General features: G+C 31.0%; 2 protein-coding genes across 2 annotated transcripts in view; one reads left to right on the top strand and one right to left on the bottom strand.

Annotated features, from left to right (window-relative positions):
- The window catches only part of LOC125825807 (eukaryotic initiation factor 4A-2-like), a 468,338-nt gene that overhangs the window by 437,790 nt on the left and 17,222 nt on the right, over positions 1 to 13,326 (bottom strand). The gene's annotated exons all lie outside the window — the stretch shown is intronic.
- Positions 714 to 2,802, top strand: LOC125825840 (uncharacterized). Its single transcript, XM_049505127.1, has 7 exons — positions 714 to 898; positions 983 to 1,260; positions 1,414 to 1,533; positions 1,625 to 2,235; positions 2,311 to 2,360; positions 2,403 to 2,682; positions 2,791 to 2,802. Exons 1-7 carry the CDS (start codon positions 714 to 716, stop codon positions 2,800 to 2,802), a joined length of 1,536 nt encoding a protein of 511 aa, XP_049361084.1.

Below are 13,326 nucleotides of genomic sequence, written 5' to 3'. Positions count from 1 at the left end.
TTCGTACATTTACTGATGGTAACCTGATAAAATCATAAATTTTAAAAATTGTTTTAATGGTATGTAATCTTTGAATGTTTTTTTTACATTTATTATATGGTTAAAATATTGGTAAATACTTTGGTATTTGTTTGACTGTTTTTTTAAGATAATTACATGGTTAAGTTTTTGGTAAATAATTTGGTATTTGTTTGATTGTTTTTTTAAGATAATTAAATGGTTAAATTTTTGGTAAATAATTTGGTATTTCAATAAATGGCTTATATACCAACGAAAATCAATGTATGAACAAAGCTAAATAAGTTGATGGCTGTAGTAGGTAATTCTGAAAGTTCCTTTTAATATTAACAAAGAATTTGTTATTTTAAACAGGCAATTACGTGGATTACAATATTGAAGGAGTTATGTATGATCCAACCACCAAATATGAAGGCTTGCTTACAGCTATAGCTTCATAATTGGGAGTGGACACAACAATTTATCATTTGGAACTAAGGTATTTCGTGAGTGGTCCATCTCCACCAATGAAGATACATAACGATACGGGAGTGCAAGTTTATTTAGATCAAAAGAGATGCAATTCAGATTTCTTTTCAAAATATCCTTTATGTGTGACATGTGTGGACAAAGCTATGGAATCCATTGAGTACCAAACAAATGTCCAAACAACGCGTCAACATATTGTGGGATCCAACACACTATGTTTGACTAACATGGATCCAATTTTGGAATGTTACATTGAAGAATCACAAGGAACGGAAATAATTTCAAATCCTCAACACTATTTGGTGGCCGAGGATCAAGTTTATATAAACAAGCAAACTATATCGGAAGTTATGAAGCGATATGCATTTCTAAGAGAGTTTTCTTTCGTTGCAAAAAGATCAAGTCCTACCTGGTGAGTTATTATATATGTTGATTTTAAAAAATATCAATATATTTTAACAACTTACCATGTATTAATATGCATGAGTTTTTGCAGTTACTATCTAAAGTGTGCTACAGAAAACTGTTCATGGGTTTTTAAATCCTCATGTTTGAATAATTCAAAGTTATTCAAAGTGAGGAAATTCTATGATATACATTCATGTCCATTGAAGGACCGGATTCAATCAAAGCGACAATCAACAAGTGGTGTGCTTGGGGCAATGTTGGTTGAAAAGTATGTCGATCTGAAGACCGTTTACACACCAACAGACATACAAGCAGACATGCTAAGGATACATTGTATTTCATTAACATACATGCAAGCATGGAGAGGTAAAAAAAAATCTTTCGAGACATTAAGAGGTGACCCTGCCGAATCATATGGAAAAATTCCAACATATCTATATATATTGGAGAAGACATATCCAGGGACAATTGTGAATTATAAAAAAACAGATGAAAATATTTTTTTATATTCATTTACAGCACTTAATGCAAGTATAAGAGGCTGGGAGTATTGTCGACCAATAGTAGTCGTGGATGGTACACATTTAAAATCAACATACGAAGGCACAATGTTGATAGCTAGCACATTAGATCCAGGAGGTACTGTTTAGACCATTACCGCAACTAGATTGATTTGCTTTATATATAATCAATATATGTTGTATTTATTTTGTAGATATTTGTTGTATAGGTCACATCTTGCCGCTTGCATACGGAATAGTTGATTCAGAAAATGATGATTCATGGTTATGGTTCTTTGAGAATTTTAAAAATGCATTCGGTGAAAGGGAAGATATGTGCTTTGTTTCTGATAGAAAAAAGAGCATTTGGAATGCTACTGCAGCTGTTTATTCCGAATTCAGACATTACGCATGCATATACCATCTATGGACCAATTTACTAAAGAAAACATACAGAGATACAGAAGAGGTTAGACCATTATTCTTCAGTTTAGCAAAAACTTACACTGTTCAAGAGTTTGATGAATTGATGACAAGGATGGATCAAATTAATCCAAAATACCGTGCTTATCTACAAAATGCAAATTATGAGAAATGGTCACACACACATTCACCAGTAAAAAGGACTTGGACACTAACAAGTAACATTGCAGAGTCACTAAATAACGCTATTCTTGTTGGAAGAAGGTTACCAGTGGTACCATTGTTGGAATTTGTTAGAAAAACAATTGAAGCTTGGAATGAGAAACACAACGAAAAAGGTAGAAATACTACAACAACCTTGACAAGTAAATATAATGAAATGTTAGAGGACAATAGAAATTTGTCTCATCGTATGCTTGTAAGTATTAACAATTCTCTACTATGCATATTATGTTTTGGTTTTATTATTGATAATGAATGCTCTTAAATGAAGGTACGCGCATCAACAATACACCTTCATACCATTACAGATGGTGCAAAGAGGTTTACAGTATGTCTGAATACATGAATGTGTAGTTGTGGCAGATTTCAACATGATGAGATCCCTTGTAGTCATGCACTTGCAGCAATTAGACATAGGAATAAACATCGCGATGATTATTGTTCAGCTTATTATAGTAATAAGAATTATCAAGATACATATGCAATACCAATTGAACCCTTGCCTTGCGAAAGCACTTGGGATGTTCCATCACATGTCTTGGAAGAGGTAGTATTACCACCAATTACAAGAAAGCAACCTGGCAGACCTCCAAAAAATGATCGCAAAAAGGGATTTACCGAAGGAGAGAGGAAGAAGAGGAAAGTAACCTGTAGTGAATGTGGTATAGTTGGGCATAACAAGAAGACTTGCCCAAAAAAAACTCATGATAATTAGCTTTGTGATATTTTTGTTGTTATTTTTACTTTGCAGTTATACGGTTGAACTATATTACTTTTATTAGATGTACTGTTTCTTAATTGCATTACCTTATTTCAAAGTTGATTACTTTTTATCTTATTCATATTTTTGAATACATAGTTGTTATAAATGGTTGTATGTAGTAGATATCATAAACTCTTTTGGATTACGTGTTGTCACATATCCAGAAATATTGATAAACAATATGAGCCAAATTCTTGGTAAAATTATGGTAAATAAGAACAAATATATGGTAAAAATAAAGGATCATAATAATTGTGTATTTAGTAAAACAAATGTTTGCAGTTTACCAACCTAAAACAATAAATTGAAAAGTAATAAATGTTAGTATATTAGTTTGGACGCTACAGTAATTAACACTCACTTACTGTAAAATTGGTTTACTCTTGTTACAACTGGTACATAGCTTGGTATAAATGATGGTATATATTAAAACCAAATGTCATAATGATGATGGTATATATTAAAACCAAATGTCATAATGATGATGGTATATTATCTTACATATGAACATACATAAATTACAATGAGTGCATTAATAAATTATTTGGTGTAATTGGTGGTGTAAAAAACTACAAGTTTGACGATCTATGGTATATCATTAGAACCTCGCAAAATAAAAATATCGTACATATTTTAGTGTATTTTAAGTATGTGAATTGGTGTAAATAATAATATGAAAAATATTTTCAACATTTATTGATGATAACCTGATAAAATCATAAATTTTAAGAATTGGTTTAAGGGTATGTAATCTTTGACTGTTTTATTTTAAGTTTATTAAATGGTTAACAAATAAATAAAATACTTTGGTATTTCTTTGACTGTTTTTTTTAAAATCATTAAATGGTTAAATTTTTGGTAAACACTGAAACCAAAAAAAAAAACACACTATGCTAAAGAAAAAAATTGGTTTACATATGAAAGAAAAAAAGTACCAAACTGGGTAAACACATTGGTATGTATACCAACCTGCAACTTTGAAAGAAATCCAAGCGATCATATAAAAGCATTTAATATAATTTTTTAATAATGATAAAACCCAATTTATACCTAAATTTATACCAAACTCATACATGTACAAACCAAACTCACACTATAAATTTATCACAATATTTAATAAAAAAAAACAACCAAATAAATGCATAATCATAGAATAAAGACAATATCCAACGAACTAAATACCATAAACGCAACTAAAGTACTATCCAAAATTACAAAAAAAATTCAAAAGCATAAAACATTCATGAAATTCTGTCTTAAGAAATGACACTTTTTACTCCTTGACCCTCCGATTTGACCGACCACCTTGGTTAGAAGCTTCATCTTCACTAACAGATTCAGTATCAATTTTCATCTTTCCATATTCTCACAGTAATGCTCCAAATCTCAACCAAAGATTTTCAGCATTTAAACCCGACATAGATACGTTCCTATCTCCACGACACACATATTCAGCAAAAGCACAGGTATACAAACCACAATCCCTATAAATATTACCCAATCAGCATAATTAGTACAATACATAGTATAATCAACAACAAAAAAGCCACATTATACTTACGTTGAATTGTCGCATTGTTGTGGGATGTTTTCACGATTACCATATACCAACGGATCACCAACTGGCCTTCCAGCATAATGCACATCTGTATTCCAGTCAATGTCTTTCCTTATAGCATAATAATCAGTAGCAACTAGGAACAAAAGTATCATTCTAGATATTTTTTGAACCAAACTTGTTACTGCATTGGTATGTTTAACCCCATAACAATTTAAAGAATCATAAATATATAAACACCTTTTTCTGATGGAAAAAACAACCAGAAACCAGTGGAATGCATACATGATCAACATCCACCCATGGAGTATTAGCAAGAATCCTATCACCTCTTATATATTGTGCAACCTCATGATGTATACTAATCAGACTTTCATCTTTGCCATTGGCCTCCCACGCATCATGAATTTGAACAACCCAACTGATAAAAAAAAGGGTCAGTAGTAGTAACTCTTGCACTATTATCAGGACCATACTTGCAAAACTTGCAAAGATAATACATTATCACATCAACATGCTGCATATCAAGTTTTATTAGTTAGCACCAAACAATAAAATAATATCACAACTTGATTGAAAGAATTACCATTATCTTATTATTACCTATTAGACTATATTTAAAATTATATGTTTGTGTCATTGTAACAATTAAACTATAATTAAGAGTCTATGTTTGTGTCAATAGTTGATTTTCCTAACATACATACCAAAAACAACTGTCCCCATAGAACTAAATCACAGATTTCAGTGACTACAATGAAGCCAATTTTACTTACCAATCACTAAAAATCACAACAAAAAACAAATACCAAATCTTACTTTAATATAGAGTTACACCATAAAAAATTACCAAATCACTCCAAGGCTGCCCTGGATAAGCCAAAGGGTGAAACCAATCCATCAAATCCACCCTACCAACACCAAACTCAAAAGGAGGATCGATTGGATTTGAAGCAGCAGTGAAGAAACTGGTTTTCCTATAAAATAAAATGAGTAGTTATAGCATATAAAGTGAATGAACAAATGGTAAAATACAATTACACAACAATACATACTTTCCACGTTTCTTGGATAATTTGCTATCAACCCATTTCTTAAATTGAAGGATAACTTCACTGTACATATCAAACCCCTTGTAATTTACAAAAGGATGCCTCCATAAACAGTACTTCACTGTGTTCACAGATATGCCACCTGATTCACTTAAGTTTGTGTATGGTGATTGGGCATACTTTCCTGGAATCTTCGTACGAACATGCTGAACTGGTGAGATAAATGTGTTTTCACCCTCAATAACACCAAACTGATTGAACTTTGTTTTTCCAGCTTTAGCAACTTCCAAAGGTGTGACACAAATATTTTCAGATTCAACATCTACCAATGATGACACGTATGTTTGTCTAGTTTCAAGAGCAACCAACTGTGATTCACGCATATTGGGCATAACAAAGTCATCCAATGTAGGAGTTTTTCTATTTATTTCAAAATCAACAGATACACCACCTATTAAGATATACAAACATCATTTATGTATCTATATTTTATGAATTTTAAACACAAATCAAAAATGAACTAAAAATAGTTTAAGCTAACAAAAAAGAACTTACAATTGCTATCAATAACATGATTACGAAACGAAGATGGTGTCTGGACACCATCTTTATCTCCACAATCTTGCAAATGTTCATTTTGAACATCAACATTTCCTTTTCTTTGATCCTCAACAACAACCTTAATGTTCTCAATAAAATAAAATTTTGAGTCATTCAACTATTACAATAAGACAACAATATAGCTAATTACGGATATATAATCAACAAGAAGATTAATAATATTTAAAATCAACACAAAGTATCCACATTAACATTTATAATAATCTTGATCTAAAAATTAGTTTATAAGTAAATAATAAGTCCATATATTAATAAGTAAACTAACCCGTTCACCACCTAAATCTTTGTTGGTTGAAACATCATTATGAAGAGATTTCAACTCTTGAATGATATATTTGAATGATGAATCCATAAAAGCCTTCATTTCAACAAACTTAGCATCTACATTTTTTTCAAACTTTTCCAACTCATTACGAACCTAACAAAAATTAAAATGACATTAATGTTTCTTCAACCAAAATTCTGACAGAAAGTAAATAAAATTTATAATCATACGTTCACAACTTCTTGGGCAATTTTCTGCAAATCTTTATTAAATGACAAACTCAGAACACTTCCAACCTTTAACTATGAGGCAAATCTTTAACATTCTGTCGAACAACAGAATGAGTCTGTAAATTTTGATTTTGCCTTACATATCTATCACGTTTACTCTTCTTATTGAATGGCATATCATTCAAAACAGTAAGATTTTCCGACTCAATGATATGAAGCTCCTCATCCATGAACACAAGATCTTCAAATGTATACTAACACAATAATAATAAATTGTGAATATACACTACTCATAAAAAATAAAATTAATAAATAATAACAAAAGAACTTCTATTACCTGATTGCCGTATTTTCTGAACATTCCTTTCTGGAGATGGTCAAAATATATCTTGTTTTTGGATATATCCCAATTGAATATTCTAGGCGTTCGATTGGATTTACGAATTGCAATTGAACCATCAACTTTGTTACAACATTCATAAAACCAAATTTGCAATGCGAGAGGAAACCCTTCAAACTTCACATAATCTGGATCTTTTGCCATTTGACTCGATATAGAATGACGAAGATTAAAAAAGGAGAGATTGCCCCAGGGGTACGTAATGTACTGTCCCGACTCAACACATAAGAAGTGATCTTTTGGAATATGTGACAACTGTGGTGGAGATGACAAAATGAATGTACTAATGAAATAAATCATAGACATATTAAAAAAGTCTTCTTCCTGAATCAACCCATCTTCTTTAAACACTCTTATGAAATCAGCTTTCAAAACCTTATCAATAGCATTTGAAAAGTAACAAGAAAGTAACTTAGATGTACTATTCTGATCATGATCAAAAACCATACACCCACCACACTTAAAACCAGTAATTACCAAAAATTCTCTAAGCCCAAAATGCATTTCTTTACCATTTATGTCAAACACAAACATGTCATCCCGACTGTTAGCTAAATGATGAACAAGACATCTAATAATCTGAGGTTGGACTTTCAATTGGGACAAGCCTAATAAATAACCAAAAGGAGACTCTTTAAACAAATGAACACTACCAATTTTTTCAAGTAGCTTTGTTATATCATCAAAAACGTTGACATTTAGATAAGAACACCAACGCGATTGTTTCTTCTTGATTTAAAAAAAATATATTAAAAATCAATAAATTATAATAGTCATAAAATGCAAAATTTATAATATAAGCAAAGAAATATTTGCATCAAAAATTACATTACTATAAAACGACGGTAAAAACATACCTTTAGTGGTACTTGTGATGCCTTTTTTCTTTTATTATTAACAAACCTAGTCCATTTTTGACTTAAACCATTCATGCCTTTGCTCACTGAACCCCCATCAACATTCTAGGGCATAAAAAATTAATTAATGTTACAAATCTTTCTATTAAGAATAAGATTCAACACTTGCATGTCAAAAAAATAATAAAAATTCATCAAATAAATAAATACCTTTGAATCCTGATCATTATTTACTCTTAATCTTTTAGAGAGGGGGATATCATCCTCAAAATCGCTGTCATGTGGATAATGATCTTCTACCAATTTTTCTTTACCCTTCGATTTTGTATCAGCCCCATAATCATCTTTTTGTTGAACTTTGTAGGATGATGAAGAATTGATAACAATAAACTCATTAGATCTACCAGATGGTCTTGAACTGATCGGCGGGCTATCAACGATTACCACAGATTTATTAAGTCTAGGACTTTTACGTGGAGTCTTTTCCATCGAACAGTGGCAATTTTTTAGATTAGTTGTCTTGTGAAACGTTTCTGTGAGAAGATTAAGGTTAAGAAATTTGAAAAAGAAAGAGAAGATTAAAGGTTGTATACTAAAAAATTCGCCCGGTTAAGAAAGTTGAAGAAGAATATGGAAGGAAACCCTTTTGACTTCCCAAAATATTTTCAAGATTTTATTGAAACTATCACTCAACATTGAAAAGTACACCCTTTCTTGGTAAAAGATATTGCTTTATCAGAACAAAAATAAAAAACTAATTATGATCCCAAAGACTTCATGCCTAAAAAACGGAAAAAAAAAGGTAATGAACGTGTGAATTTGGAACTGTTTAGGAGAGAGAATATTTGATAAATATTAATATCCTAATTATACTCCCTATAAAAGGCATGAATTACTAAAAGTATGAGAGAGAAAATCTGTAAAATAAAATAAAATTAAATACAAAAATTAAATGTTTTGTTATGTATGTAATTTAAAAATTTAGTTTGTAATTAAATATAAGTATATTGATATTTTGTTAATAAAAGACTTAAGTAGTATATTTCTGTAATTTTTCCAATTAAAATTTATTCTTACACCTACAAGTTATCCTACGTCAAGATCCAGAAAAACAGCTGCCAGATAGAGGATCTTCATATCTTTCCTTTTGTTTTTTCTTTAAGATGTTGGAACTTTGTAATCTAGTTTTTGACATCAAACTACATATACTTTGTTTTTATTAGCGGTACTATGCACTATTACATATATTTTCGTACTTTTGATTATGATTTGTGAAGTTCAAAAATTTAAATTATGATTTTTGAGTATAATCTTTCAATATAATATGAGTAAATCAACTTATACATTTAAATCTAGTTACATACCAATTGTATACACAAAATATATTGGTATAAAATTTACATTTTTCTATCCATATTAGTCATACATTGAAATTTTATATATATACTAATTGAATACGAATTATATACACAAAATATATTGATATGAATATGATATGCAATTTGCATTTTTATACCCACGTTAGTTATACAATGAAATCCTAATTGTATGCCAATTGCATATATAATATGAATCCGTTTAAATTTCGTTAAGTGTGACATTGAAATTCAATTACATAATAATTATATAGACAAGTTCGTGGTTAATCTTTCAAATGAATTTGGTATCAAGTTTGATAATATTTATTTTCTCTTATAAGATATGAAATAGGTGTTAAAACAAGGTCAATTACTTTGATCTAAGAAAATTTAACTATCAAGTTGTGTATAACATTGTTATATAATTGGAATTCAATAGTTTATAAAGTAATTATGCAATTGAAATACATTAATCATTAGTCTTTAATGTCATATTGTTGCATAAATCATATTTAAATAGTATATATATGATTGAAAAAAATTCTTTCAGATTAATTGAAAAAAAAAAATGAATTCAAACTATTTGGGAGTAAAATAAGAAATCTTTCAGATTAATTGAAAAAAGAAATAACATATTCAAATAGATTGAGGGGTAAAATAAGGAATGTAAATAGCATGTCATGTGAGCTATAGACTCCTATATTTATGGCAACAATAAATTATCATAAATCCGTTAATTATTTATTATTATATTTTTGTATTTTTTATTTCCTGAATATTAAAAATATTACTTAGTGTTAAGATTCTAATGCTAGAACTTGGAAGATAAAAAAACCTCTTAGAACTAGTAATAAGGTATCTTAAATATGTCATTTACTCAATTTTCTTATTTTACTAAAATAGGATGTAGCAAGTTAAGGACCGATAAAAACTTGCCAATTTAATTAATAAATGACATATATTGAAATATTTGAGCATGATTATCCTTAAACATAGTTGTTAATACAACAACAACCATACACCCTCTGTGTTCCCATAAATTTAGGTTTAAGAAGGTTAGAGTATACATAGACTTTACCTTTATCTCAGAGGTGAGGTAGATAATTTGTTTTTGATAGACCCTGGGTTAAAAAAAATAGGCTAAAAAAGATGTAATGAAAGTACAAGAGATAATAAGTAGTACAAAGTAACAAATAGTAGTAGAACAAATACTACAATAATACTATTATCGAACTACACGAAACGATAAATATAGCCAAAATCGATGAACAAGAAACTACAAGCATAAACCTATGACTATTAGTATGGGCACCAAGACAAAAATAGGCTAAAAAAAACGTAATGAAAGTACAAGAGATAATATACCGTACACAAAACAACATATAGTAGCAGAACAATACTACAATTAATACTACCATCGAACTACACGAAACAACAAATATAACCAAAATCGAAGAACAAGAAACTACAAACACAAAACTATGACTACTAGTAAGGGGCACCAAGACAATGCACTACTACCTACTAGCAAGGACACACTCCTACCTACTAAACTTCTACCCTGATTTCCATCCCTATCTAAGGTCATATCTTCGGTAAGCCGTAACTGTGTCATATTCTATTTAATCACCTCTACCCAAAACTTCTTTAGTATACCCTCTACCTTTCTTCAATCCATCCATAGCCAACCTCACACACCTCCACAATCGAGCATCCATGCTTCCTCTCATCACATGGCCGAACCATTTCAACCTTACTTCCCACATCTTGTCTATTACCAAACTCACTCCTATCTTGTCTCGAATATCCTCATTCTTAATCCTATCTCTCATAATAAATCCAAACATCTATCATGACATCCTCATCTCCGCCACCTTTCTCTTATGAATGTGAGAGTTATTGACATACTAACACTCTACCTCATACAAAAAAGTTGGTCTAACCACCACTCTGTAGAACTTGCCTTTAAGTTTAAGTGGTACCTTCTTATCACAAAAACTTCCGGATGCGAGCTTTCATTTCATCCGCCCTACTCTAATATAGTGAGTAATATCCTTGTCTGTCTCTCTATCTCCTTGGATAATAGACCCAAGATACTTGAAACTACCTCTCTTTTGGATAACCTATATATTAAGCCTCACTTTCATGTCAGCCTCAGCCGTCACCTCATTGAACTTGCACTCCAAATTTTCAACCTTGACCTTACTCAATCTAAACCCTTTAGACTTCAGGGTCCGTCTTTAAACTTCTAACTTAACATTAACTCTTTCACAAGTTTTGTTAATCAAAACTATGTCATCAAAAAATAACATACACCATGACACCCCATATTGAATTTGTCGCATCAATACATCTATCACCAAGAAAAATAAAAATCGGCTAAGGGTTTATCTTTGGTGCAATCCCATCAATGTGGTAAAGTGCTTCGAGTTTCCTCTCATTATTTTTACTCGAATCTTGGCTCCATTGTACATGTCCTTAATCGATCTAGTGTACGTCATAAACACACCACGAGCATCGAAGCACCTCTATAGAACCTCCTAGGGGACTTTGTCGTAAGTCTTTTCTAGGTTAATGAATACCATGTGTAAGTCCTTGTTCCTCTCCCTATATTGTTCCACCAGTCTCCTAACAAGATAAATGACTACTATAGTCGACCGTCCTTACATAAATTCAATTTGATTCTAAAAAATAGTCATGATCCTCCTCAACCTCAACTCTACCCCCATTTCATAAATTTTCATCGTGTGCTTAACAACTTGATTCCCCTATAGTTCTTTCAATTTTGAATATCTCCCTTATTGTTGTACAATGGAATCATCGTACTCCATATCCACGCTTCGAGCATGTTTAGCGTCTTGAAAACGATATTAAATAACTTAGTAAGCCACTTCATACTTGCTTGCCTGTGCTCTTGTCACGACCCAAAGTATACCCAAGGCATAACATGACGTATAAAACCTTGAGAGGTCCTACGTAAGCTACTTAGCATACATCATACAAGATAATACAAACAAATACTTTAAAACATAGCATTTCATATATCAAAGAGTTTGACAAAGTGGAAGTCCAACATAAGTCTCAATAAGCCATCTAATACATCATAAGGAAAGTGATTGAGACGTAACCCATACATCACATACAAAATGTGAAAATGAAAATTATATAAAGCTATAAAGTGTCTCGGTCCTCAAAATATGAGGACTCACCAATCACTTGAAGCACCCAATAGATGTCTAGCCACGAGTATAAGAGGTAGGAGCGTTGGACCCTACATTAGTGAAATAATGTAGGCACAAGTATGCACAAGTATGATATCAATGCATAAGAATTATGAAATCATGCTAAAAAGGACTTTTCCATGACAAGCAATGACCAAACTAAATAATAAGATAAAAGGGGTTAGAAAACATAAATCATAATCATGGTCAACGCAATGCAAGTTTTACATATTTTAAACACTTTGTGAAATACTTTGAAAGTAACTTAGTTCATTATAGTGGGAAGTTTACGATTAACCGACATAGACCATGTGAGCTATAACATGGAATCCGGTTTATCCCTCATACCGAAAAAGGGAAATTCTATTTTCCAAGGTAGAACCCGTACACATCATATCATATGCTACATGTGTATCCACTAGATAGGTCATTAAGACACTCCTACGGGAAACGTAGTTTAAGACTACAGGTTGCTACTAGAGACTAACCTAATTGAGCCTCCACCTCAAGCCACTCGGTACTAAGTAAAAATCCACAGAATAATTATTAATCATATTCGTATTATCATCCATGGAAAAGTACAATTAAGATGTTAATCTAAGTTAGAAATATCATAGAGTATCTCTTTAGATCATGCATGAGAAAACCTTTCACCATCCATGATCTTTTCATAATAGCTTTATAAGGCTCATAGTCATTATATTCACACTAAAAATGTCATAGTACTAATGAAAATAGTTTTAAAAGTGTGATCTATAATCATTGATGGCATATCTGAATACCATATTAATAAAGACCTAATTTACGAAAATATCCCAAAAGCATTTATGACAAATCTAAGATGTCATTCATGTCATGTGACCAAGCTTTATAGAACATATAGATACCTTCGTCCATAAGCTTACTTGATTCATAATCATTACTTTCATAAAACATGCATATCTTCATAAATTTATAAAAGC

The sequence above is a fragment of the Solanum verrucosum genome, unplaced genomic scaffold, assembly GCF_900185275.1.
Source record: "Solanum verrucosum unplaced genomic scaffold, falcon-dt-bn FXZP01000247.1, whole genome shotgun sequence".
NCBI lineage: Eukaryota > Viridiplantae > Streptophyta > Magnoliopsida > Solanales > Solanaceae > Solanum > Solanum verrucosum.
Note: the sequence above shows the minus strand (reverse complement) of the source record. Positions and strands in the feature narration are given on the sequence as shown.

Excerpts from the sequence above, each read along its gene's own strand:
- LOC125825840 (XM_049505127.1), top strand. The coding sequence starts at position 714 with ATGGATCCAATTTTGGAATGTTACATTGAAGAATCACAAGGAACGGAA. Across the intron at positions 899-982 it reads AAAAGATCAAGTCCTACCTG|TTACTATCTAAAGTGTGCTA; the intron begins GTGAGTTATTAT and ends GAGTTTTTGCAG. Across the intron at positions 1,534-1,624 it reads TAGCACATTAGATCCAGGAG|GTCACATCTTGCCGCTTGCA; the intron begins GTACTGTTTAGA and ends TTTGTTGTATAG.